Genomic DNA, 27,293 nt, shown 5'->3' on the forward strand with positions numbered 1-27,293 from the left:
GAGTGTCAGGCGGATGGAGAGCCAAATCGTTTTATTCCTGATAAAACTGGGTTCCAGGCCATGCGTAGGCAGAAGCTGGTTTGTTTCTCTTCCCCTCATCCCAAATCCTAGCCGGTCAGCAGGGGCTCAGCCAAGCCCCCCCATCCTGCCGGCAGCTAGCCTGGAATGGGGTTCTTCTTTATTTTTTTAGCCTAAGTATATTTGGGATGCTCGTATTTGTCCCAAGTATGGCAATATTTGAGACATACTTATGCTGAAAGTTGTTTATCTGAGATTCAAATTGAGCTGTACCTGGTATTTTGTCTGGGAAGCCTGCCTGTCAGCCAGATGCCTGTGTTGCCCTGGAGACCCAGGAAGGGGCAGGTGGTGGGGGACTGGGGACCCTTTCACAGCAACAAGTCAAATGGGGCAGGGGCACCCAGAATGCAGGTAAGAAATGAAACACAAAGACAGGAATGATCGTTTACAAGGAGGAACTGATGGTAGAAGGGCACATTTGGGGCAAAGATAAAACTTGCAGCATTTGTTTTTAGTTCTGCATTTTGCAAACTTCACTTTGCAATTCTTTGGTGTCTCACACCCCCTTTCCGCCTCCTGGATGAGCACTGTCCAGTAGAATATTCTGTAATGATGGAGATGCTGTCTATCTGCATAGTCCAATGGGATACCCACTGACCACCTGTGGCTATTTAGCCCTTGTAATGGGGCTAGGATATCCGAGGAACTGAGTTTTATTATGATTATTATTAGTTCATTTGTATTTGAACAGCCACATGTGGCAAAGGGACTACATAGCGGACAGTCTGACCTTAGACTGGATGTTTCATCTCTCAGAGAAAGACAAGAACCACCCGCCCCACATTCCCCTCGCATCCTTCCCAGCCTCCCAGCATAGCAAGGGTTGCAAGTCTAGGGCTATGGGAATGTGCCTCATATCTCCGTCGATAAGGCTCGCTCAAAATAACTCACCAAGACCTTTAACCTCCAGGCAACACGGTCTAAGAGTTACAACTCTCAATTATGTAGGAAAACATGATTTTTTTTCCCGGAAAAAGAACCTAAGGTACAGGAAAGAATACGAAGAAGGGCTACACAGAAGAGAGGAGACATCCTCATCACATGGAAAAATGGCAACGGTGGGCATCTTCACTGGGGAGTTGTTACATAAGTAGATCCACTTTCCAAAATTTTAGAGCTAAGATTCATACATCACGATGTGTGTAACAAGTGTATCTCTAGCAAAACTCTAAGTAGTAATAATAATCAACAACAACCCAGTGGGGTTGGGCAGGGTGTGGAGGGCACGGACCATTGTTGGGTATAGTTGAAATAGTGACAGAATGTTGACAGTTGTTGAAGCTGGGTAATGAGGACACGGGATTCTTTATTCTTTTTTTTTTTAAGATTTTATTTATTTATTTGACAGAGATCACAAGTAGGCAGAGAGGCAGGCAGAGAGAGAGGAGGAAGCAGGCTCCCTGCTGAGCAGAGAGCCCGATGTGGGGCTCGATCCCAGAACCCTGGGATCATGACCTGAGCCGAAGGCAGAGGCTTAATCCACTGAGCCACCCAGGCACCCCGGGATTCTTTATTCTTTATGTGCTCTGTTACTCTCTATACATTGAAAAAATTCAAAATGAAAGACTTTAAAAATAAGTATCCTTAGGAGCCCCTGGGTGGCTCAGTCAGTTAAGCATCTGACTGTTGAACTCACAACCCTGAGATCAGCAGTCACGTGCTCTGCCCACTGAGAGAACCAGGCACCTGTTGGCAACCTGTGTTGGACATCTTTCCACCAGGCTGTCACTGTTAAGCTGCGCGGTATTACATTGTATGCGCACCCTGAAGTTCCGTACGCCTCTGGGCGGTCTCCTCTCGTGCTGTTACAAAATCTGTAACCTGTTTAGTAAGACCTGTTCCAATATTTTTGTTCCCTTCTCTTTCTTCTCCTTCTGGTGTTCTCATTATAGTGTGTGACACTATTTTTTTTTTTTTATATTTTATTCATTCATTTGACAGAGAGAGAGGTCACAAGTAGGCAGAGAGGCAGGAAGAGAGAGAGGGAGAAGCAGGCTCCCCACTGAGCAGAGAGCCCGATGCGGGGCTCGATCCCAGGACCCTGAGATCATGACCTGAGCCGAAGGCAGAGGCTTAACCCACTGAGCCACCCAGGCACCCCTCTTTTTTTTTTTTTTTTTTTGAGAGAGAGAGCAGGGGGAGTGGAAGGGGGAAGGGCAGAGAGAAGGAGAGAGAGAGAATCTCAAGCAGACTCCCTCAGAGCGTGGAGCCGGTATGGGGCTCATCTCACAGCCCTGAGATGGTGGCCTGAACCGAAATCCCAGGTCAGTTGCTCAACTGACAGAGCCACCCCGGCACCCCCGCCGTGTCACACTTCTTACTGATGTTCCTCGGTCTTTGGATATTCTGGGGGTTTGTTTGTTTTTGTTCTGTTTTGTTTTGTCTTTGTTCTCTTCGCTTTGCAGTTTTCAAGGATTCTTTCTTTTTTTTTTTAAGATTTATTTGACACAGAGAGAGCGATCATAAGTGGGCAGAGAGGCAGGCAGAGGGGGAGGGGAAAGCAGGCTCCCCGAGCAGGGAGCCCAATGCAGGACTCGATCCCAGGACCCCGAGATCATGACCTGAGCCGAAGGCAGAGGCTTAACCCACTGAGCCACCCAGGCGCCCCAGTTTTCAAGGATTCTACTGACACATCCTCCAGCTCAGATTCTTTCCTTAGCGTGGTCCAGTCTACTAGGCAGCTCATCGAAGGCGCTCTTCATTTCTATTACAGAGTGCGTCTTTATTGTTGTTTTGTTTTATCTCTAGCATTTCTTTTTTTTTTTCTGTAAAGATTTTATTTATTTATTTAAGAGAGAGAGAGAGAGAGAGAGCGCGCACACGGGCAGCAGGGAGAGTCAGAGGAGAGGGAGAAGCAGGCTTCCCGAAGCGCAGGGAGCCTGATGCGGGGCTTGTCCCAGGATCCTGGGATCATGACCTGAGCCGAGCCACCCGGGCCCCGGGCTAGCCTTTCTTCTTAGTGCTTTCTTCAGATTTCCATCTCTCTGCTAATATTGCCCATTTGTTCTTGCAGCCTGTCTATTTGACCCGTCAGAGCCCCAGGGATATGAATCGTGGTTGTTTTCCAATTCCCAGTCTGGTAATTCCACTACCCCTGCCCTGTCTGGCTCTGATGCTTGCTCTGTCTCTTCAAATTGTGTTTTTGCCTTTCGGTGTGCCCTGCAATTTTTCTCGGTAGCTGGGCGTGGAGTTACCCGGAAAAGGGACTGCTGTAGATAGGCCTTTCGTGAGGCGCCCGTGAGTGTTGGGGAGCAGAGTTCTATCACCTAGTGATTAGGTCTGTCTGAATTTCACGAGAGTTTCGCAGCTGTTTTCTCCCCCTTCGGGGGGACAGGATGGCTAGAGTGGGCTGGGGGTGGGCTAGTTCCCCTCCGCTGGTCAGCCAGGCTCTGGTACTCCCCAGTAGGTTAGGCTCAGTTTAACTAGTCTCTCCTAAGGGCGGGTCTGGTTCCGAAAAGCAGTGCTCTGTCTGAGTCCGTTCCAGAAGGGGCCCTGTCCCGCCCCCTGCTGGAAGCCTGAGGGGTTTCTCTCTGAAACTTCACTGTGCGAACCTGGAAAGGGTTATTAGTTCACAATATTGTGGGGTTTCCCTTCAGGACTGGATCCCCCTGGAGTTTTTAACTCTGAGCTGTGGGCACAGAGTCTCCAGCTTTTGTCGCCACGACTGAGGTTTCTGTACGGCTCCCCCACCCCCGTACTGGGTTCCACAGTGGTTTCCTCCCCAGCCCCTGCTCCCCTAGGATAGGACTTCCTGCATCTGCCCCCTGGGCTCTCCAGTCTTCGGCTGGTGGTTTGCCTTCTATCCCGCCTTGCTCTTTTGGATCCAAGAAGACTTGTTGATTTTTAAGCTCTGTTCAGCTTTCTCCTTGTCAGGACCGAGTGCCTCTCCTGAGCTTACATGCAAAAGCGGAAGCTAGAAGTGTTCTTCAAAACTTACTCATAAATCACATGAGTTTAATGGGTAAATTTAATTTGGGAAGCATGCTTTTTTTTTTTTTTTTTTTTTTTTTGTAGAATAAATCTCCAGAAGTGGGTTGTGGGGTCAAAGGGTTTGTATAATTCTGTGGTTTTAAGGCTTGCCAAATTGCCAGTGCCCAGTTTACAGTAATTCCCACCAGTGATGTCTAAGACGACACACACAAATATTTTAGAGATTCGTCAACACTGGCTTGGCTTACGTAACTTTGTTTAATGTGTTTAGTGAGAGGTGTAAATCTGAGAGAAAGTCAGCATATTAGGTGAAACTAATCAAGCGTGACATTTAAAAAAACAAGCCCTTGTCCGGCAACTGTCCTCTATCAGAGACACACACCCAGCTGTTCCCAAGCTTGGCTGCTTATCACAGGAGCTAAGTTTCATGTACCTTTTTTTCCCCCATCAAAATTTAAGAATTTTATGGAAGCAGGTTTCCCCAGAATGTGTCCCATGCTGGTAATGTGTGTCATGATAATCAAAGAGAAAATAGGGTTGAGCATTTCTTAAACTTATTTGCCCTGAGAACTTTTTCATCTATCGAAGGTCAGTGTAATTATGTTCAACTGAGACTACTTTACCAAAATCCCTTGAGAAAGCAAGGGAAGGCTCTTCGGGACCCTTTCCATATCTCCCAAGGCAAAATGGCCAGTGCAGAGGTTAGGGCAGGCAATTCCCGTTGCTTCGTTTCTCTACGTGTCCCAATTATGAACATCTGTGCCAGAACATCTGTGCCATGAACATCTGTGTCAGAACTTTGCGTAAGAAAGAATTACCTATAGAGCTTGTTATATACTCAGCTGTGTGGGTTTGGTCCTCAAAAACTCTGATTAAGGGGACCCAGGAATCTGCATTTTTATAGAGCACTTTCAGTGATTTTTTTTTAAAAAATTAACATATAATGTATTATTTGCTTCGGGGTACAGGTCTGATTCATCAGTCTTACACACTTCACAGCACTCACCATAGCACATACCCTCCCCAATGTCCATAACCCAACCACCCTATCCCTCCCACCGCTTCCCCCTCCAGCATCCCTCAGTTTGTTTCCTAACAAAACAAGACAGAGAATCATAGGGGAAGGGAGGGAAAAATGAAAGAAGATGAAACCAGAGACAGAGACCCTTAATCTAAGTTATATGTATCTTTTTTTTAATATACTTTTTATTTTTTATTTTTTAAATTATTTATTTATTTGACAGACAGAAATCACAATTAGGCAGAGAGGCAGGCAGAGAGAAAGGGGGAAGCAGACTCCCTGCTGAGCAGAGAGCCTGATGTGGGGCTCGATCCCAGGACCCCGAGACCATGACCTGAGCCGAAGCCAGAAGCTTTAACCCACTGAGCCACCCAGGTACCCCTAAGTTGCATGTATCTTAATGCCCAAAGAAATTTATTCAAGTTCAAGGCTACTTAATTTTACCAATTACAAAGAATTCAATAATGTACAAATTGATGATAATGGGGCAGATGACTGGCTCAGTCCGCAGAGCATGTGACTCAAACTTGGGGTCATGAGTTCGAGACCCATGTTGGGCATAGAGATTACTTAAGAAAGAAAATGTTTTATTTAAATTTTTAAAAATTTTTTCAAGATTTTATTTTTTTAATTTATTTTTATTATTTATTTATTTATTTGACAGAGAGGGAGAGAGCATAAGTAGGCAGAGAGGCAGGCAGAGAGAGAGGGGGAAGCAGGCTCCCCGCTGAGCAGAGAGCCCGATTCGGGGCTTAATCCCAGGACCCTGAGATCATGACCTGAGCCGAAGGCAATGGCTTAACCAACTGAGCCACCCAGGCACCCCTCAAGATTTTATTTTTAAGTAACCTCTACACCTAATGTGGGGTTCGAACTCACAACCCTGAGACCAATAATTGCATGCTCTACTGACTGAGCCAGCCGGACACCTGCCCCTCAATGAAATGTTTTAAACAAAACCAAATTGGTGTCAATGGAAACAATCTGGTTTTAACGATCTCATTACCTCAAGTCTGTTACTTTATTTTTTTAAGGCAGTTATAAATAATAATATCCTGTGACAGGGCACCTGGGTGGCTCACTTGGTTAAGCATCTGCCTTCCTCTTAGGTTATGATCTTGGGGTTCTGGAATTGAACCCCACGTCAGGCTCCCCGCTCAGGCTCCCTGCTTGTCGTCTCCCTCTCCCTCTCTTCCTTCCCCCTGTTCACATGCTCTCTCTCTCAAATGAATGAAAAATATTTAAAAAAATATCCTGGGGTGCCTCAGTGGCTCAGTTGGTTAGGTGTCTACCTACGCCTCAGGTCATGATCTTAGGGTGCTGGAATCCAGCTGCATGTCAGGCTCTCTGCTCGGCAGGGAGCCTGCTTCTCCCTCTCCGTCCGCCTCTCCCCCTGCTTGTGCTCTTTCTCTCTCAAATAAATAAAATAAAATAAAACCTCTTTCTCTCTCAAATAAATAAAATAAAATAAAACCTTAAAAAATATATATATATTTATATATATATAATAATAAATATATATATTTAATATATATAAATATATATAAAATATATATAAATATATATAATAAATAACAACAACCCTGTGTGTTGTTATGAGAAGCAATATTTTTATATATAAATATATATATTTATATATATATATATATCTTGTGACATAACACCTTTAATTTTAACAGAATACTCTTGTGAATGGGTAAGTCTTTGAAATAAAGAGCACCTGCACTAGTGAGATGTCAGCCGGCAGACACAATCCAATAATATAGCTCAATGACCCAGAAGCCCCCCCAAAGTCTGAGTTCAAATCCCATCTGGGCCACTTAGGGAACTCTTTGTCAGTTGAATTACCTGCAAATTACTTCACAAAACCTCAACTCCTTCATAGACTAATGTGAAGATTAGATAAAATAACCCGATAAAGGTGCTTATCACAGCTTGGAACACAGTAATCATTGGTAAATGATTCCCTAAAGGAAGGTTCCCACATTGCTTCTCATAACAACACACAGGGTTGTTGTTTTTTTGGCAACGTGCTGTCTGCATTCGATTATTTAATGTAATTTGCAACACACTATTGTATATTTAATTGACTCCCTAACCCAGTTTTTCCAATTTTTTATTCTCCAATTTTTTTCCAATTCTGAAGAATTTCAGAGTAAGCACACTCAAATTTATTTTGTCTTCCCCGCCCCACATTATAGTCAATGTAGGGCATAGCACTGAATATTTTTATTTTTTTGATAAATAGCTTTAAATCAATTATATGTAAAAGTTCCCTCAGGGTCTATATGTATTAAAAAACAGATCCTTGTCATTGATGCTCCTAGTTCTTAGGTCATATGGCCTCCATTATATCTTCTTCATTTAGGGATGTGCAGATGGCATAAAATCCACTTTTTAGAGCAAATTCATTTTATGTATCTGAAATTTCCCAAAGGAGTCCTTAAAAAAACAAACAAACTGAGATCTGATTTAATCACAATTCTGACAGTAAGCAGAACATATATTTAAATTAGCTAACAGTTTCCTACCTGTCATCCCCCTAGACAAAGACAAAGCAAAACAAAAACCACCTCGGCTCTTAAAACAGTTATTTCAGGGGCACCTGGGTGGCCCAGTGGGTTAAAGCCTCTGCCTTCGGCTTGGGTCATGATCCTGGGGTCCTGGGATCAAGCGCCGAATTGGGCTTCCTGCTGGGCGGGGAGCCTGCTTCCCCCTCTCTCTCTGCCTGCTTCTCTGCCTACTTGTGATCTCTCTCTCTCTCTCTGTGTCAAAATCTTTAAACAAACAAACAGTATTTCGGGGCACTCAGGTGATGAAGCGACTGCCTTCAGCTCAGGTCACGAGTTCCACAACGGGCTCTCAGTGGGGAGCCTGCTTCTCCCTCTCCCTCTGCCAGCCACTCCCCCTGCTTGTGCTCTCTGTCAAATAAATAAATAAAATCTTTAAAAAGCCCGGTACTTCTGTAACAAGAACATAAGAATACTGAATCCTAATTAAAGGAGATGCAACATTGTGATGCCAATTTTATCCAGTGTAAGAAAAATTTTAAGCTTTATTTTGATAAACATTTCAGAGTCCCTCATATCACAGGATATCAATAAGCAAAATGTACGTATACTGATTTTACACCTATGTCAAGTCCCAAATTCCCAATCCTAGGTAAGCGAGTTGCAAAATATAAGTGCCGGTAATTTAACGACAGGTAGTTTTTTAAACAAAAGTAAGTGTTCAGCACTTTCAGTGAAATGAGGCTTTAATCAAAAAGAGACTTAATTCCACAGGGTGTCTTTTTTCAACAGTAATCAATTCGATCAAGTCTGTGATTCCAAGCTCGAGTGACAGTGTGATGTGGGAAGCAGACAAGAAGAGGCGATCAAGTCTACAGTGGTGTATTACAGTATGTGCTGTGTTTCTGGACAATCTCTAACAGCATTCATTTTTGGGACTCGTTTTGGAGTCTAATGAAACAAGAACGAGAGGGAAGAGCTCTGACTCCACTCTGAGGAATGGTACACCATGGCTCTGTCTTGGCACAGATACATTACGACACTGATGGTCTCCCATCCACTTCCCACACTAACTGAATCACCACCGGCCGACTGCCTTCAGCTTCAACTCTGATGAAGGAACACACAAAGTTTACCCAAAGAAAATTCTGTACTTCCAGTTTTAAAAAGCAGACAGTTCTATGGAGAAGCAACCATTTAAATATCTGAGTATACACATTTACGTTTTTACAACTTCATGCCTTAAGTGTTGATTTCAGAAGTACTGTTTCATGGACCCGGCATCAGATATTTACAGACGTTTTATACAATATATTTTAGATTTTAGAAACTGTAAGTTGCACAAAATAATAACATGGTTATCAAATTCAAGTTTCCAGTGATCTTAAAAAAGGCAAATTATAACTTTTTGCTCAGCTGAGATATCCAGTTATGGTTATTGTCTAGAAAATTCTAAATTTATGTGAAAAAATTAAAGAAAATCTGTAACTTTGATAATTTTCAACCTTTAAAATGCATAGCTAGAAATAAATAAAAGGGCTCCTCTGACATCAAGTAACTGAGTCAAGGAGCTTCACAAACCCTAAGTCACTCTTGGAAGCTATTTTAGGTTTTACATAATTTCCAGTCTTAATACCACTATTTTAATTCAGATAAAAGACATGACCTTCCGAAGTCCTCGGCATCAGAAATGGCACTTTGGGACAAGAATCACAACTGGAAAGAGGAAAAAATGGTGGATCTTAGCACAATTTCTCTCCACGTGTGGGGAGTCTTATATAATCAACGCACAGCGGGAGCAATAGTTCAGAAATCCTGGGAAGCTCCAATTTCTTTAGCTATTTTTGTCTTACGGAACAACCTGAAGTAAGCATTATATTTACTTTTCATAACAAAGGAAAACACAAAACAAGAGAAAGGCAGTATGTAGCATTCTAGTAGGAGTCACCAAAAGTCCTTTGCTTCCCTTGGCTTTGGGCACATTGTCTCACCTTTTTGTTCTCTACTTTGCTACAAAAAATCAAAAACCAAATCTCTGCTCAAAACAGTCATACTTGAGAACACTGTAGGGTTTGCATATGCTTTTTTTCTAATTTCCCATCCACCCAGGTCCTGAAATCTAAATAAATATTTCACTGAAAACTTTCCTCCCGTTCCCATGTAGTCTGAGTCATTATATATGTTACAGGGAAAGTGGGGGAAGGCAGCTAAAAATCACTGGTGGTTACCAGGTCTGTCCTGCTTGCGTGGTTTTCTTTTAATCCTTTTAATTTTTTTTAGTATGATAGGGACAAAAGCTGTGGCTGGAAATTCACACAGTTCAGGAATATGTTGAAAGAAAAGTTACCATAGTCCTTAAGATTCAAGTAAATGCTCCCGAATCAAGTATTAGAAAGCTGCTAATTAGTAGGTGAAAATAATTAGTCACTCAAATCACACTGGCAAAATGTTTGCTGAGCTGTTTTATGAAAGCTTACGAAAGCTATCCAAGTATTTTGAGTCCACAAACTGGCCACTTTCAAGAAGGAATTTTTTTGACCAAAATTTATGCTAAAACCAATACTCTCAACTCCTTTTTTCCCCCAAAATTGTTCAGTCACATTTTAAGGCGGGAAGTGTGTGAAGCAGGGTGTTTGTATGGCACTGTACTCTTTTAAGAGACCTAACATTTTAGTGAACTGGGAAACCTCACAACATATTTAAACTCTATGTATTTATAGATACGATTTCTCTGAGCTGCATAATATAGACTGGAAGGAAGTGTGTTTTGACCCAAAAGGATACACTGAAATGCTGTAGTGTGACAACATATCCATTAGAGAGTTAGCGTAATTTAAAAGGAAAGCGTATATTTTAATAATTCCAATGTTTTGTTATTTTTGCTTAATTTTAACTTTTTTTTCTTTTTCCTTCTGATTCTGCATTTCTATTTGAGAGGGCGTCTTTTATTTTTGATCTGTGTTTAAGACTACAAAGAATATGCTAATGCAACTTAATATAAATATAAATAATGTATAAGCAATATATAGGCATACACAGACACAGAGTCCCAGGCATCAGACCACTGACGTCGTACTTTCGGGGTTCACACGAATAAGTCTGGATGCATTCCTCAGGTCCTGGAGTTGCTTGGACGGTTTCCCCACGCCTTCTTCAAACCTTTTCTCCACCACGGGGAGGACGGTCTCATAGAGAAAGGATGCATTCTGTCTGATAAAAGCCTTCTTCTCCGGATCCTGCTCGCACCGAAGGCTGTAATCCACATGCTGCACGGCCACCAAAATAATTTCCACCAGGCTCTCCAAAAGTACCATGTGCAGCTCTGGGAAATAGAGCTTCAGCGCTTCTTCCAAGAAGCCCATGGTCTGTTTGGTGAAGGCAACCACGGTGTAACTCAGGTTCACCCAGCAGTCATCCCCGGTGTACTGCTCAAAGTTTCGGACCCCACAACTCTTCATCTCCTCTTTGAGCTTGCCCAGGGCCTCTGGGGTCATCAAGTTCATCCTCCTCCACATCTCCTCAGAGTTGCGATGTTTAGTGGCTTCGATGATGATTTCTTTGTAACTGTGCAAGGCCCCTTGGATGTCCTTCACTAGAAGGGCATGGACGATGAAGGTAAGGTCGAGTCCGATGTCCCCCAGTTGCTGACAGTGCTCCTTTGCCACTTTCACACACTCGGCCGCGGTAGAGAGGCTCTCCTTACTATCAAACACCTGCTTGCTAAAAGCATCCACAAACATGCCCATGGCTGATCTGGCCCAAACCACAAAGGCAGAGTAGCAGCCACTGTCTGTGCCTGCAAAATCTGTCTCAAATTCCCGTGCGGTTTCAAGAAGGCTGGTAAAGAAGACGTGGCACAGCTTATGAATGTAGAGTAAGGTGGCACCCTCGATGCGAAGCTGACGGATGGCAGTGTGCACAGCTGCTGCCCTGTTTCTCAAAAACAGCTCACAGGCCTTTGTGCACTGGCCCAGCCGGATCAGTTGAGAAACTGCCCTACGTGTAGCCTTGGGACCACCTCTCAGGGAACGATCTGGGGAGAGTTCGAACACCAGCACTTCGGTGAGCTGCCGGACACGCTCATCCACCTTGGCGCTTAGCTCTTTAACAGGAGGTGGACTGGGCTTATCTTCCAGGTAATGGTTTAATTTATCCAGCAGGTCAACGGCTCCTTCAAAGTCCCTCTGGGCAATACAGACATCCAGGTCTTCAGGCAACTCCTGGATCCATTCCATTGAGAGGTCCACCTTCTCCTCTTCTACCTCAGGAACAGCTGGTTCGTCTTCTTCTTCATCTTCAAATGGGTTACTGGCCTTGGAAGTCACCTGGGGTGGGGCTCGAGGGGCCGCTGCCTCCTCCTGCTCCCTTCGCCTTTTCTCACTGAGGGCCCGCTTGGTTTCCTCCAGCACTTCCAGCCACTCTCGTTTGATTTTAGCATTTTCCGCCTGAAAAATACGGCTCTCGGGAAACATTAGCAGCTTGAACATGTCCTTCATGGGCGGGTTGTCCTTGACGTTGACCACGGCCAAACCATCCAGGGGATAGAGGGCGTTGTAGCGATACATCCCCCGCCGCTGGGGCAGCCAGGTGGCCACCAGCAAACAGTCGTTCATGAGAAAGCCGTGCACCCGCTGCAGCTGGGCCATGTGGTCGGCCTCGTATTCCACCAGGTCCCCGTTGTACACCAGGTACTGCCCCGGCGTCTCCAGCAGGTGCCTGCAGCCTTCCACCTTCTCGAGCAGGGTGGTAAGAGTGCGCTGCTTCCCTTCCTCGCCCGGACCCGAACTGTCGCGGGAGGCGCCCCCGGGAGTAGGGAAAAAGCCTGCCTGGCCCCGCAGGTGGTCTCGGCCCCCCGCGCCGCCTCCCCCTTCCTCCCCTCCGGAGGCCGCGGCAGCCCCAGCGGCGGCGGCCGCCGGCAACAGGGTGAGCGGGATGCTCTCCAGGCTGCTCTTCTGCTCGGTCAGCAGATGGCTGAGCTGATACATCTCGCTCTCCAGGTAGGAGATTTCGCGGGCTGTCTCGATGAACTGCCGGTAGTTCTGGTAGACGTTGCGCTTCAGGTTCTGCGCCGTCTCCTCCGCCAGCGCCTGGATGCGCTGCCGGTGCTCCTGCAGGTCCCGGTCCCCGTCCGACTGCTGCGAGAGCTGCTTCACGTACAGCCGCGCCTCGAAGCCCCCCGACTCCAGCTGCCGCCGCAGGCGAGTCGCCCCACTGTCCGACATCGCCATCGCCATTTCCGTCCGAGCCTCACGCAGTCACTGTCACTATCGCCGCCGCCGGTGCTGCCGCTGTTGAGACCCACCCAAGCCCCGCCGAGCTCCAGGGCTGAGGAAGCAGGATGGAAGGGAGACGAGTACGCCTGCGCCCGGGTCTGAGTTTAGGACACTGCGCCTGCGCAGGGGCCGGGCACAGAGAGTGCGCCTGCGCAGGGTCGCCCGCCGCCTACGGCTCATGCGCCGGAGGCGCTATTGCGGAAGAGAGTGGAGGGCGAGGCAGAGGGACGTGAGTACTGCGCATGGGCTGAGCGTGACGAAAGGTTTGAAGTTAGCGGCGAAGAGTAAAAGTGGTAACCAGTTTCCTGAACCCCCTGGAGTCCAAGCCCTGGAAACCCATGTTTTGAGCCCACTAGCAGGCGTCATGCCTGGTTCTCTTTTTTAAGCCCCAGAATCTTGGTTTGGGGCAACCTCAGTTCTCGTTCTAGAGCCAGTTATTCCTGAGTTCTCGCGAGACCGGCGGGCCGACCCGAGAGCCGCCCGAGAGCCGGTATCTCCTAGGAGCTCGGCGCGGCCCTCGGAGCTTCGGAGACGCGGAGGCAGCCTAACGCCGGCGCACGCCGCCTGGGCTCCCGGCAGAGATGGATGAGGATCTTGTGCTGGCCCTGCGGCTTCAGGAGGAGTGGGACCTGCAGGGGTTGGAGCGCGACCGGGCCCAGGCGCCCCTGTCGCTGGTGGACGCGTCCTGGGAGTTGGTGGACCCCACCCCGGATTTGCAGGCCCTGTTCGTGCAGTTCAACGATCGGTTCTTCTGGGGCCAGCTGGAGGCCGTCGAGGTGAAGTGGAGCATGCGAATGACCCTGTGAGTCCCGAGCCCCGCTGGGGAGCGAGAACGGCTGGCAGCCCCTCCGCAGCCCCCGGCCCCGGGCTCCCCTTCTCGCTCCGCCCCGATGGGCCCGGGTGGGGAGCGTGAAACGCGGGGGCCTTGTTTTGGACCAGCAGCCGCTCTCGGGGTATCTCTCTTCCTGCCCTGTCTCTCTCCCGCTCCAGCAACTTTCGGAAACTGTGTGGCCCATCCCGGTAACAGTTTGATGTGTAAAGGCCACAGTGAGGGAAAAGGAAGGGTCTTTGGATCTCCCCCGGGTTGAAAGTAAATTAACACATTTCTGACCAGGAGGCAGAAGCATCCAGAGTCAGTCCTTAAGAAAGAATGCCGAGGAGGGGGGACGCCTCCCAAGGACGTGTGTTTTCCTGTTCCATGCTCTTTGAGATAACACCACTCAGTAGTGACCTCCGATGTTAGAAGGGGGACGGGCTTGATGTTTCCATATTTCTGCACCCAGAGGATCTTTGGGGATGCCTCCAAAACGATGTACACTGAGGTTGAGAAATCCCGATGTGAAATAATCTGTTCCTGCACCTGAAGGGGGTTAGCAAGTTTAGGATAGGGTTTTTACCACGTGCTTGTGTTCCAAGTGATACAGAACAGCCTAAAGTAAGACAGATTAAGATAAGACTGTGTGTAAAGAACCAATCTCCTTCACAGAGGCTTCTGTTACAGTTTCCAAGACGTGCTGATGGAGGTCTGGTTGTTAACTGATTACAGTTTGTAGGGAGGAGACTGGGAGCCGCAGAACCGCATTGTCCTCTCTGGGGCTCCTGCAGCCCTGCGAGGGCAAGGGACGCATTACTGTTGTTGACACATCTCACTGGGGCCAAATCCATGTGTCTCCTAACGAAGAAGGTACATGGTGTCACCTGCCCAAAAATGTATAAGGATTTACTCTTTCATCTCTATTTCTTTTGTTGTATATTAGGTAAATAATGTTTTTGTTTTGTTAATGTTTTTGTTAATGTTTTCCAGGTGTGCTGGGATATGCAGCTATGAAGGGAGCGGTGGCATGTGTTCTATCCGTCTCAGTGAGCCTCTTTTAAAGTTGAGACCAAGAAAGGATCTCGTAGAGGTATTCTTTCCATAAACTTGATTCTTAGCTGAGTAATTAAAAAATGCTTATTACTGATTTAGACTGCTGTGACTTAACCTGTAATGTAAAACCAAAACCAGAACCTCTTTTTTGTCATTGCAGACTTTAACTGCGGGGTAAATGGTAACGATTACCTTATATTTTTATAGTTTTTCACAGCTAAAGACTTTCAGGTGTATTACCTGCTTTGATCTTTGCAACAACCCTGTTTATGTACAATGTGTGTTGTCCTCTTTTTTGTAAATGAGGACGTTAAAGTTCAGAGAGGGTAAATAACTGGTTTAAGTTGCATACTTAGCAGCAGAGAAAAAGGACCCATATCTTCCTACCGAGGCACACAGATTTTGATTCTCTGTTCAGACACCATAGTGCCGCCCTCCCAGAGTATCTAGCTGAGCTGGTATAACCAGCCAGCATGAGCACGAGTCACTAGCAAAATGGAAGAGTAGAAGCTCCCAGATTAAGGTTAGCTGAGTCTAGAACATGCCTGAAATTCCCTAAGATGCATCCCGCGTTACTGGTCGTGCCCCAGTTACGTCACTTGAAGCTTATGCATGGAAGAGGTTATGGTGGTAGAGATTGGATGGGAAATATGTTAAAACATGCTCGGAAATAGAAAAGATGGTGTTTTGAAAGATAATAAAAGGTGATGGGTTTCAGAACAATGTGAATATACTTCACATTCCAGACTGTACACTTAAAAATAGTTCAGCTGGTGAATTTTATGTTATGTGCTTTTTACCACAATTAGAAAGAAAAGTAAATGGCTACTAAGTATAGAATTGTGCAACAGAAATAATTAAAAAAAGGAAGGAGGGATAAAGGAATAAAGTCCTGCAAAAAAAAAAGAGGTAGGCATAAAGACAATATCAGTAATTATATTACACATAAATGGGCTAAGCACTAAAGACTTGGAATGACATACTAGATGAAAAGAGATAGGCTTAAGATAAAGACACACATACATTACATGTAGAAAGTTGGAAAAAAGTACATCAAACAATAACAGAAAGCTGTTGTATCAGACTAAAGATTTTAAGGGAAGAAGTTTTACTAGAAAAAGAGGTTAACATTGTAGAATGATAAAATAATTTAAATAAAAACACATAATTTGATCCTTAAAGTAATAATATAACTTTAAGCTACATGAAACATAAATTAGTAGAAGCAAAAAGAGAAATAATCCACAATCATAGTTGTGTGTTAACACCACTCTCTTGGTAACACAGTGAATAAGCAGAAAAAGTAGGCAAAAAAAAAATTGAACATGATTAACCAAATCAACCTTATGAGGAGCTCTAATTAGAACAGTAGTTGCTTAGTGAATATTTATTATGTAAATGATTAAACACACAATTTTTTTTTTAAAGGTAATGGGCGAGAAGAGAATGGGAAATGTGTGGTAATGCTATCAAGGCAGCATTTGCTGTTGGCAGAAAGTTACAATATCAAATCGGGGTAAGAAGGACCAAGGAGAAACCGTGTGACTCTGGTCTAGACATAGAATATGACCTAAATTATCATGAAAAGGGTTCAGAAAAGGAAAAGATTTTGTGTGGTCGAGGACAAAGAAGAAAAGCTTCATGCCTGTGTATTTTGTGCTACTGACATCACTACTCCTCCCACTCCCTACTGAGCACATACTGTGGCCAGATTTTGGGCTAGATTAACACTAGTTAATAACAATAGTTAGTCTAGTGTGTATGGCCCTCCAAGATCAGGACATCCCCATTTTAGACATGAGGAGCACGTTGTAACTGGTCCAGGGTCTTGAGCGTGATAAGTAACAAATCCTTGGCTTAGGTCCCTGACTCCAGAGCTCTTGTCCTATCCCCTGTACCACCTGGCCTCATTACTACCACTTTATTATTTATTATTATTATTGTTACTTCTGCTAATAGAACTTGGAGGTGAGCCTTACAGGACAGACTGGATTCTGACAAGCAGATATGGCGGAGGAAAACTACCCTTGGCAGAAGAAATGGGCATGCAGTGACTGAAAGTGAGGCCTGAAATGAGGGCATATTGAGGACCAGAAGTAGTTGGTTTTGGCCAGATAGAGAACAGTGGTGGGAAGTAGAGGTGTTTTGGGACCGTGCTGATTAGAGCCTTGAATCTAGCCTAAATGTGGAAAATGGTGGATAGATAAAGATAGAAATGATTCAGTATGGTCCCATGCACCATTCCAATTTCAAGGAATTTAAATTGTACCCCAAATTAGGAACTAAGTTTCTTTCCCTTTATAAGAATAGTTACTGATCATTACTTTAGAATGTAGGAAAACATTTGAGATATAGAATGCTCTTTGAGTTCGAGTCCCAAAAGAGAGGCATTTGCTTAAAAAGATTAAGTTCATTTTCAGAGATGGAGTTGATAATTTTAAAAGGGATGTTTTCATAGTGACCAAGTTAAAATGTTTGATTCACCCATTTTTCTGTTCAGCAGAATTTGATAAACTACAATTCATTAAGGGCAAATCTAGTTTTTCTGATAGAAATTCTTTGTAAAAACATTACGAACAAGGTTTGCTCTTGAAGACCTTCATGACTTTCACTTTTTAAAAAAGCATATGTATATTTTAAAGATTTTATTCATTTATTTGAGAGAGAGAGAAGGAGGGCACAAAGGGTGAGGGAGAGGGAGAAGCTAACTCCCTGCTGAGCAGAGACCCTGATGCAGGGCTTGAGCCCAGGACCCCAAGATCATGACCTGAGCCGAAGGCAGACGATTAACCAACTGAGCCATCCAGGTGCTCCACTGACTCTCACTTTGTAAAAAATGTATTTATATTTCTTTAGGATACATTATGCAACGGCAGCCTTAAATACTTCTCCGAATTTTGCACCTACACTTTGGCATCCTTGGTGTGGAAATGAACAGTAGGCTGTTGTTTTAATTCAAACAAGATTTATGTAAATTCACATGAAATTTGAGCCAATCACAGGATTTTCCGTCAGATGCTGTTCACTAGAGCAGTAGATTTTATTGTTTGTTTGTTCTGAAATTTTCACATGATTCAAAGTCCCAAAGCTATAGAAAGCTGTACACCTAGAAACGTTGTCCTACCCCTTCCCTCTCTATGCTGAACTCCCAACTACTATAAGATACTCTTGTTATTAGTTTCTTTATTGTTTCATTGTTCTGTTTTGCAAATTTTTTTTAAAGATTTATTTATTTGAGAGAGTGAGCATGAGCCTTTGGGAGGGAGGGGAAAGGAGGGAGACAACCTCAGGCAGACTGTGCTGAGTGTGGAGCCGGATACAGGGCTCGATCTCACAACCCTGAGATCGTGACCTGAGCTGAAACCAGGGGTCAGACGCTTAACCAGTGCCACTGTTTGCAAATACTTAAGTCCATTCTTACTCCCTGTCCCGATCACTTGACATACTTCTCATACAAAAGACTGTGTACATTCTTCTTTGTACTTTGCCTTTTTCATTCAAACAGCATATCCTGTAGGTTTCTCCAGATGACCTCATAGAGATCTTTGCATTCTTTTTTAAGTCTGTATAGAATCCCATGTTGTGGATTTTCCGTAGTTCCTTCAGTTGGGCCCCTGTTGCTGAACACTTATTTCCGGTCTTAACATAATAAACAATGCCACAGTGAAAATGCCTGGTACACGGGACCTTTCCTGTTAGTCTCAGGATTGCTGGGTCAGAGGATAAGTGCATTTGTAGTTTTGTGAGATGTTACCACATTCTCCTCTGTGGGCTTTGGCTCATTTTGCTGTTCCATGGAGATAGACGGAAATGTTTGTTTCCCCTTAGCTTTCTTAATGGTGTCAAACTCCAGGAGTTCTACTAATCTAGATAAGCAGAAATGACCTACTGGTGTAGCATTAGTTTGTATTTGTTTTATAAATGAAGTTGCCCATTTTTTTTTCCTGTTTATGGTTTATCCTAATTTTTGATCATTTTAAAATTTGGTTTCTAAAACTTTCAGCGTTGACAGAGGCTTTATATTTCTTTCTCTGAGAACCCATCTATGACCTTTGCCCACTTAAAAATTGGGTTATTGGGGGCGCCTGGGTGGCTCAATGGGTTAAAGCCTCTGCTCTCGGCTCAGGTCATGATCCCAGGGTGGAGCCCCGCATCAGGCTGTCTGCTCAGCAGGGAGCCTGCTTCCTCCTCTCTCTCTGCCTGCCTCTCTGCCTACTTGTGATCTCTGTCTGTCAGGTAAATAAATAAAATCTTTTAAAAAAATTGGGTTATTGGTCATTTTCTGTTGACTTTAATACCTCTTTATAGTTTCAGAATTAATAGCCCGAGAGATACATTGCACATACATCGTTGTGAATTTGGCTTTTCAGTCACTGTGTTTTCTCCCCCACACAGAATTTTAAGGTTTTTATGTAGTCAAGTTCATTGATCTTTCCTTTTGGGTTTTAATGAAGAGTTAAAAAGCCTTTCTTGGAACACAGAGTTCTTAACCTGGGATCTGCAGAGCTTCGGAGAATATATGCAAAGTTTTGTGAATGTATGTGTATGTGATTTTTCTAGAAAGACAGTTTATGACTTTTACCAGTTTTTGAAAGGAGCCTGTGATCTAAGCAAAGTTAAGACCCCACGTAGAGTAAGAAAATGCATTTTTATTTTCAAAAGCATCCTAACAAATTAATTTGTTTTCTGTTTCAGACCCTCTTGCATGAAATGATACACGCCTATTTGTTCGTCACTAATAATGATAAAGACCGGGAGGGGCACGGGCCAGAGTTTTGTAAACATATGCATCGCATCAATCGCATGACAGGAGCCAATATAACGGTATATGATTTAAATAATAAATATAACATTTATTAATTTAATCAGCTTATTGAATAAGTGTAATGTTTGTGATTTTTAATAGTTATTTATTCAGTAATTCTTGGGATTTAACTAAAAATAGACACCTGGGTCGGAACAAATACTATCTTTGAGGAATTTCCACAGTAAATGGTAAGACGAGCGAAGAGAAGCTGACCGGCTCGTCTCGGACTGGGTGTCCCCGTAAGCCCCCACAAGGCCTCTGAGCACGGCTAGGGCAACACTGTACACACAGTGGCTGCAGGCCTGCCCTTCCTCTGGGTCATCACAACTGTCCCTCAGCTTCATTTCCATGTGACAGCGTCCTTCGATCGCTCGTGTATCGTGTGTTGTTCCCATCACTGAAGTCTTGATTCGTATTTCTGCGGGACCCTGTAGGAAGCAGAGCCTGGGGTCAGAAAACCCAGGAGTCTGAGGCTGGGGTTCCGAGGCCGGCTCCATAGACCACTCCGTCCTCTGAGTGTCCTCAGCAGCTCCTGGGCCTTCTACAGTATTTTGTTCTGCTGCCCGACCTCTGAATACCGAGCGGCTCTTCCGGTCTTTGTGCAGCTCCGCAGAAGCTGTGTGGTGTGGCGCCCCCACGAGGGCCTAATGAGTACGGCATTGAGTTGAACCAAATAGGATGCTCATTCCTGCAGAGATTTCCTGCCTTTGAAAGGCATAAAGGCCAGTGTGGTGGAAAATGGAAAGTGCTCACCTTCTGCATATATTTTTTCTAGCTGTTGGCTTTAATAGTCTAGAGAGCTCATTTAGTTATCGGATAGAGTTACTTCAACATCAGAAAGTGGCGTGCATTAACAAACAGTCCCGTAACATCCCAACTAGCAAGAGAATTGTGGAGGTGCCAGTGCAAAAGGCGTTTAGTTTCCTTGTCAGCGCTGTCACCGTAAGCAAAGTCCTGTTGTCCTTCCTGCTGTTCAGTGGAAGAGGATACATTCTTTTATCTTGCGCGTCTGTGTGTTTTCATTGAGGAGCGGTTTTATCGAGGGGACACCCCTTGCTTTACAGGTTACATCCTGTTAAAACAAACTCCACAGGGCGTCCAGTTGCACAATTTTATTTTAGTGACGACATCGTTAAAGAAGTCACATCCCTAGGCTATAGGAGTTACAAGACTTGGACGCAAAAGACAGGATTCAGTGCCCTGGCTGTTTGGCCAGTGAATTAAGTGCAGAATTCTCAATGGAAGGAGGCAGGTGTTCCGTACATCTGTGTCCCCAAACCCCCGCCCTCCGGTGTCTCGTGCACCGAAGTAATACACACCGTTGTGCGTGCTTGCCAAGTCACGCAAGGGTTTTGCTTAAGACAGAGAGCCAGGATGAAACCTCGCTGGAGAGTGAGCGAAGGCTTCATGTTCTTTCCCTCGGGGAATTCATGAGAAAGTTCAATGTCTTTGGTTAAAAAAACCTCATCCATGGATGCTGCTTATCCTGTACAGTAGTAATGGCTATTTAGGATTTATTTAGGGTTATTTAGGATTAGCAGTTTTTTAGTGGTGCCCTGCTGTCCGCAGGGCCACCAAGGGCTCACTTTCCTTTCAGACCACTTTCCCCGTAAGTGAGGTTCCTTCTAGAGGGTGAAACTCGAGGATCCTCTGTGCAGACTGAAAAGCACGTTCGCAGAGAATATTCTTTGGATCAGTAGTGAAGCTTCTTTAGGCAGCAGATGCGACTGAGCCCCTTGACTGTGCCAGACCCTGTGTTAGCCACGAGGGACACAGAGATGAACCAGTTGAAATCTGGGGCGCTCTTTGCCTTAAGCAAATAAAAATGATGCACCATAAGGGCTCATTGCAAAGACAGGAGCAAAGAGCTGCGCGAATGTGGCATGGGCGTAGCGGAGGCCGCGTCCAGCAAGGTGCTTGTACAGGTATGGGGAGCATTTATAGTCCGTATAAATGAACCCTTGGGTGGTGTGACTTGTAGGAGAAAATTCGGTTCAGCAGTAGGAACAATTCTTATGTGCTATGGCTTATAGAAAGTTGTCTTTACTCTAAATTCTGATAATTTTGAAACTTGGTTTCTAAAGCTTTTAGCATTGATAGGGGTTTTTGTGTGTTAAAACAATTTTTTTCCTAATCTCAGATTTTTCTGTCTTTAGACAGTTCATGAGGGTATTAGCTGCTGCTAGTCCATTAAAATGAACTTTTGTGCAGAAGCTCAGTGTAGCCGCTGTCTCCCCCAAAGTGTCACTGCAGAAAGCTCACAGAAACTGGAAAGTTTCGACAATAAAGGCTGCTTACCTATTTTCTTAAACTTGTGAATGTGTTTCCTTAACACCGAACACGCCCTCTCGCCCAGGTGTACCATACTTTCCACGACGAGGTGGACGAGTACCGGCGGCACTGGTGGCGTTGCAACGGCCCGTGCCAGCACAGGAAGCCCTACTATGGCTACGTCAAACGTGCCACCAACCGGGCGCCCTCTGCTCACGACTACTGGTGGGCCGAGCACCAGAAGACGTGCGGCGGCACTTACATCAAAATCAAGGAACCAGAGAATTACTCCAGGAAGGGCAAAGGAAAGACAAAACTAGGGAAGCTGCCAGCACCCGCAGAAAATAAAGGTACCTTGCTGTCCGGTCTTCCCCCTTTGCTGGGACCACGGCTATCCGGGTAAAGCCAGTGGTGGCCTCTGCAGGATGGGGGTTAGGATGAGCTTAAGGATTCTTTCTCGTGTAGATATTTTTAAGTGTGGACTTCGGAAAAACAATTCCCGTTTATGAAGTGACGGTAGAAAAATGTGCCTTGCTCTCTGTAGATGTGAGTTAAAGTAGAAATAGTTGCCACGGGGGCACCTGGGTGGCTCAGTGGGTTAAGGCCTCTGCCTTCAGCTCAGGTCATGATCCCAGGGTTCTGGGATCGAGCCCTGCTTCCTCCTCTCTTCTCTCTCTGCCTGCCTCTCTGCCTACTTGTGATCTCTCTCTCTGTCAAATAAATAAAATCTTTAAAAAGAAAAAAAAAGAAATAGTTTCCACGGATAATACTGGAGGGTGAAGTCCCTTTCCCTGTCTTGACTCGATGAGTCATTGGGAAACAGAAGGCAAAATGATTGTCAAAATAAAAAACAACAATTCAAATAACAATGCCCGGAATTAGTCCTAACTCCACCCCTTCCTATCAGCTGGACTCTAGCCGCAAGACTTCTGCTAGTGATGTGTGTATTTTCATTGGGAGAAAAATGGGGAAAGGATATGACATGTATGTGCCGGTACTTCATCTTCCAGATTGATCTCTTTCCTATGAAGTTCAGAGTAATGGCGTTTTGACAGGAACCAGGTCACTAAAGTTAAGGCTTCTTCCCTTGGGAAGTTGTTGGTTGGATCCAGAAACATAATAAACTACTCTTCCTGAATCCAAACTGTTGAGAGGAGCTAGAGAAGAATTTACGTGGAGAGATTCTATATCCTCATTCTGTGGGAGAAGGAGGAAAGGCGAGAACGTGGGAGCGTACTTTTCCCTCTGGAACTAAACTTCCAGAATGCTAGGGGATTTTCAAGGTAAAAGTTCCTTTGCTGGTAGTGTTTGGATGCTGGAATTTCTTATCTGAATAGGAGAAGATGTTTTTTATCCTTTGTGTCCTCTCCATCCCAGAAGCTCCCTGACCTCTGCAGAACGTCCTTCTTCCATTAATAGGTCATTAGCTTAACATTTGTTACCGGATTGATTTCAAGTCAAGAAAAACCTTTGCTTCTTTTGCAGATAAGCCCAGCAGAGGTGAGACCCAGCTGTTAATCCCTTTCAGTGGGAAAGGATATGTTCTGGGAGAAACAAGCAACTCGCCTTCATCTGGGAAGTTTGTCACTCCATATACAATTAATAAAACCCAAGATCTTTTAGGTCAAGACCATTCAGCAAAAACCCTCAGACCTAACTCTACAATTGAGGTGAAATTTGAACATAATGGTTCAAGTAAAAAAACTCCCCTCGTATGCCCTGTTCTTACTCCCAGTCACCAAAATGTCTTAAGCAACTACTTTCCTAGAGTCTCAGTTGCCAGCCAGAAGGCCTTCCGAAGTGTGAGCAGCTCTCCCACGAGAAGCTTGACAGTTGGGGACATCCCTAAAATCTCAGTCTCTTCTGGTTCTCAGAGAAGGGTCACCTCTTCGAAGATACCCCTGAGGAATTCTTTAAAAGCCCCGGAATCAACATCTGTGACGGCACCCCAGGACGCAATTCCCGAAGAGAAATTCCCAAGTAAACGACCCAGGCTAGAAGACAAGACTGTTTTTGACAAATTTTTTATCAAGAAAGAGCAAGTAGAAAGCGGTGGAAATGAACCAGAGTGGCGTTCCCATCCTACAGCTGCGACTCCGGATCCCAGCAGCCCTGCCAGTTGCCACAGGATGGTTGATTGTCCCGTTTGTCAGAATGCAGTTTTGGAGTCTCAGATTAACGAGCACTTGGACCGGTGCCTTGAAGGTGATAGCGTCAAAAGTCAAGAGTTGAAACAGCTTTGAAGAACAGGCGGGTGCCACACGCCCACCTGCATTACCTGCGAATATAGCGTCCGCCGCTCAGGAAGCTCTGGGGAGCGCTGAGATCCGTGGGTCATGATCTAGCTCTGTTTCACGTGCACATGTGCGTTACTGTAGTGGAAAATACTCTCTTGGGAGGTGCTCTGCCTCGCATATCCCGTGGCCAGTTTATTCTGCTCGTACACATGCATACTTTTTAGATACTTTTGTTCTTTCTTGCTCTTAAAGGTATTTGGATCTGTTAATCTTTTTATTTATATACTTCCTCAAAATACTCACTGAAGAATCCTATCAGGTATTCTGTTAAACTGAGTATTTTTTTATTAATATTAAAACTGAGTCCAAGAACTGTAGTTAATATTCAGAACATGGGACACATTGACCAAAAATACAATCTAGAGGACAAAGTATATCCGTTGTTTTTAGGGTACTCAAGAGTTTTGGGGGTTTTTGGTTTCTTTTTTTAACCTTAGCAGGAAATACATTTTCTGTATTTTAAAGAATTTTATTCCTGTCGTCACTAAAAGGTGGCAGCAGGTTTTAGGTTAAAGTACAGAAGGAATATAGTGAAATAAAAATTTTAGACGATGACTCCTGCAGTCCTGTAGGCCAGAGTTGAGCGGTTTTCTCAAAATGTGGCCAGATGAGTGGGTCGGGGGCTTAAGTAACCGCATAAGTAACATCACAGAGTAGCCTCCTTGGTGTTAGCAGAGGAACATTATCTGGAAACAGTATTATGAACCTTAAACCAAAGTTGTAACCATTAAAATAAAAAGGAATACCGTTTGTGCATTTTAAAAAGTATATAGTTCTTTTTAAAAACATTCTTTTCCATGTTTTGCAGCAAAGAGACAGAGATGCTTTTATCAGTTTTCTTTCTGGAGGCTTTGCCTCTGGCATGTTGGCATTTTCCCAAGAGTTTAGTTCACAGGTTTTCTTTTTTCTGACCTTTGCTGCAGCCTGACCCTTACATACCTGAGGGGCCAGCTCCTAACTGTGAACTTGGACATCGTGCTCTCCTGGGCGACTGCTGCCCAGGTCGGGGAGGGCACACTGCGGCTCCCGCAGACGGCGGCCACGTGGGCGCCTCTTCCCGGTTCCCAGCCACAACCTCCGGGCGGAACCACGGTTTACAGCTCCTGTCACCACGCAGTGCTGGCGCTTGTGTTTGAACTTCACGAAGCATCACCCTCGTTGCCACGTGCAGAAGTTCTTCTGTTTCATTGCTCTGTAGTGTCGGAATATGCCGGCGTTTATCCCACCATTCTATGAACTCCTCCCCGTCTGGGGCTGCCTACGATCCATAATGCTGCTAAGAACATTCTTAGTCCTGTCTGCGGGGTGTACACCCAGGGTTGGACGAGCCGGGGCACAGGGTGGACGTGGGTTTGGCTTGAGTCAGTACTGCCGGCGATGCAGGAGCGCTCCGGCTGTCCAGCTGTCCGGCTCTCCCGCTGTCTGGCTCTCCCGCTGTCTGGCTGTCCCGCGGTCTTCACACTATCATCGGGCCTTTTTGTTTTAGCTCCTCTAGTTGAGTGTTTACAAGTTTGGTATTTTTTAAGTATGAAGTTGAAAAATAGTATTTAATAAATATTTATAGATAAATGACTTAAAGTGTGTATTATGTTGGATATATACAATTATGTACTTTCATAAGGATCATTTTTTCTTTTTCTTTTAAAGATTTTATTTATTTATTTGACAGAGAGAGAGATCACAAGTAGGCAGAGAGGCAGGCAGAGAGAGAGGGGGAAGCAGGCTCCCTGCTGAGCAGAGAGCCCGATGCGGGGCTCGATCCCAGGACCCTGAGATCATGACCTGAGCCGAAGGCAGCGGCTTAATCCACTGAGCCACCCAGGCGCCCCAGGATCATTTTTTCTTAATTCAGTTTAGGAAATTACTTGCAGGTAAACAGTTTTTGAGCCTCTATTAGGTTCTGGGGCAAAGAAGTAAACAAGATAGTCCATGTCCTCAAGCTTTCTGCAACAGCCTAGTTGGGCAGTGCGATGAGAGCAGATTAATGTGAACACAGAAAGGGCTCTTGACTGGTTTCTGCTGGGAGCTGCGGGGACTGCAGGGTCGTCAGGGGACGCTTCCTGAAGGAGACCGCTTCCGAGCTGGATCTTCTAGGCTGAGTCAGGGTAGCCTGGTAAGGAAGGATGGAGGGGGCCTTGCAGAGTGAAGGAGTGCGAGAAAGGCATTAGAGCTAGACCAGCACGTTCTGCTGGGGGAACAGGCACTCCAACTGAACAGACAGTACGATGTGAGGGTAAGACGGCAGGACTGCACACAGATCCAGCCAGGTGGAATTTAGAGGGTGGGGTCATGTCCACTTCGTTTGGTTTGTGTGGTCCCTGACAACACACACCTGTTGATTCGGTGGGTGCAGTGCTTGGGGAGGGGGGGCAGGGAGAGGGGTTGGAAAGGTTTGTAAGCTGTTCAGGAACATTTGAAAAGTGTTTTTATGGATTCTCTGGGGGCAACATACATGGGAGGGAGAAGGGCAGTGGCAGGGCCGGAGAGAGGATGGGTGGAGAAAGCTAGGTGGTGAAATCAAGAGTTGGTCAGTGTTTGGGGGAGGAGGGGCAAGGAGAGGGGGAGAATCTTTTTTTTTTTTTTAAGATTTTTATTTATTTGACAGAGCATAAGCAGGAAGAGGCAGAAGGAGAAGCAGGCTCCCCGCTGAGCAGAGCCCGATGCGGGGCTCGATCCCAGGACCCCAGGATCATGACTTGAGCCAGAAATCAAGTCAGTCGATTAACCAGCTGAACCACCCAGGCGCCCCGCGACTTGGTCAGTTCTAAGGGATGACGACATGTTAGGTGGCAGGGGAGGGCAGTTAATTTAAATCTGGAATTAAATAGGCTTCACTTCAATTTGTGTTAAAGCTTTTGAGAAAACGTGCACCAAAAGAATTGTTAACCTCATGAGTCATCATTGTGAAAGAAATAGTGTTCTGTTGGTTTAGTTTTTTTAACCCTTTAAAGTGCACGTCCTGCACTAGTAACAGCTGGTAATCCTGGGTCGACCTTCAAATGCTGTCAAGCGTGCATTCTGGAGAGATGGGCTTGGGGAGAAGGGTGGTAGTTGTGTAAGAACTCGTCAGGGCTATCCATTATCTACCTAATTTTATTTTATTTTTTTAAAGATTGTATTTATTTACTAGAGAGACAGAGATCACAAGTAGGCAGAGAGGCAGGCAGAGAGAGGAGGAAGCAGGCTCCCCGCTGAGCAGAGAGCCTGATGCGGGTCTCAATCCCAGGACCCTGAGATCA

At 45.1% G+C, this 27,293-nt stretch overlaps 2 protein-coding genes across 3 annotated transcripts; one reads left to right on the forward strand and one right to left on the reverse strand.

Moving 5' to 3' along the window:
• Nucleotides 1-8,066: 8,066 nt before the first annotated feature.
• On the reverse strand, nt 8,067-12,882 carry EXOC8 (exocyst complex component 8). Its single transcript, XM_046027869.1, has one exon. The coding sequence runs from the start codon at nt 12,771-12,773 to the stop codon at nt 10,596-10,598; it is 2,178 nt and encodes a 725-aa protein (XP_045883825.1). The 5' UTR covers nt 12,774-12,882; the 3' UTR covers nt 8,067-10,595.
• A 193-nt stretch (nt 12,883-13,075) lies between these two features.
• On the forward strand, nt 13,076-25,580 carry SPRTN (SprT-like N-terminal domain). Of its 2 annotated transcripts, none has more exons than XM_046027923.1 (5): nt 13,076-13,614; nt 14,617-14,716; nt 19,375-19,503; nt 21,843-22,107; nt 23,243-25,580. In XM_046027923.1, exons 1-5 carry the CDS (start codon nt 13,394-13,396, stop codon nt 23,998-24,000), a joined length of 1,473 nt encoding a protein of 490 aa, XP_045883879.1. In that variant the 5' UTR covers nt 13,076-13,393; the 3' UTR covers nt 24,001-25,580. The 2 variants fall into 2 exon arrangements, with proteins under 2 accessions (XP_045883879.1, XP_045883880.1); XM_046027924.1 differs by having other exon boundaries at nt 13,468-13,588.
• The last annotated feature ends 1,713 nt before the right edge of the window (nt 25,581-27,293 follow it).

The sequence above is a fragment of the Meles meles genome, chromosome 13 (genome assembly GCF_922984935.1).
Source record: "Meles meles chromosome 13, mMelMel3.1 paternal haplotype, whole genome shotgun sequence".
Lineage (NCBI taxonomy): Eukaryota > Metazoa > Chordata > Mammalia > Carnivora > Mustelidae > Meles > Meles meles.

Bases quoted from the DNA above. Each gene is read 5' to 3' on its own strand.
- EXOC8 (XM_046027869.1), bottom strand. From the start codon at position 12,773: ATGGCGATGGCGATGTCGGACAGTGGGGCGACTCGCCTGCGGCGGCAG.
- SPRTN (XM_046027923.1), top strand. From the start codon at position 13,394: ATGGATGAGGATCTTGTGCTGGCCCTGCGGCTTCAGGAGGAGTGGGAC. The intron at 13,615-14,616 runs GTGAGTCCCGAG...AATGTTTTCCAG, and splicing joins TGGAGCATGCGAATGACCCT to GTGTGCTGGGATATGCAGCT. The intron at 14,717-19,374 runs GTATTCTTTCCA...TTTCTGTTTCAG, and splicing joins CAAGAAAGGATCTCGTAGAG to ACCCTCTTGCATGAAATGAT.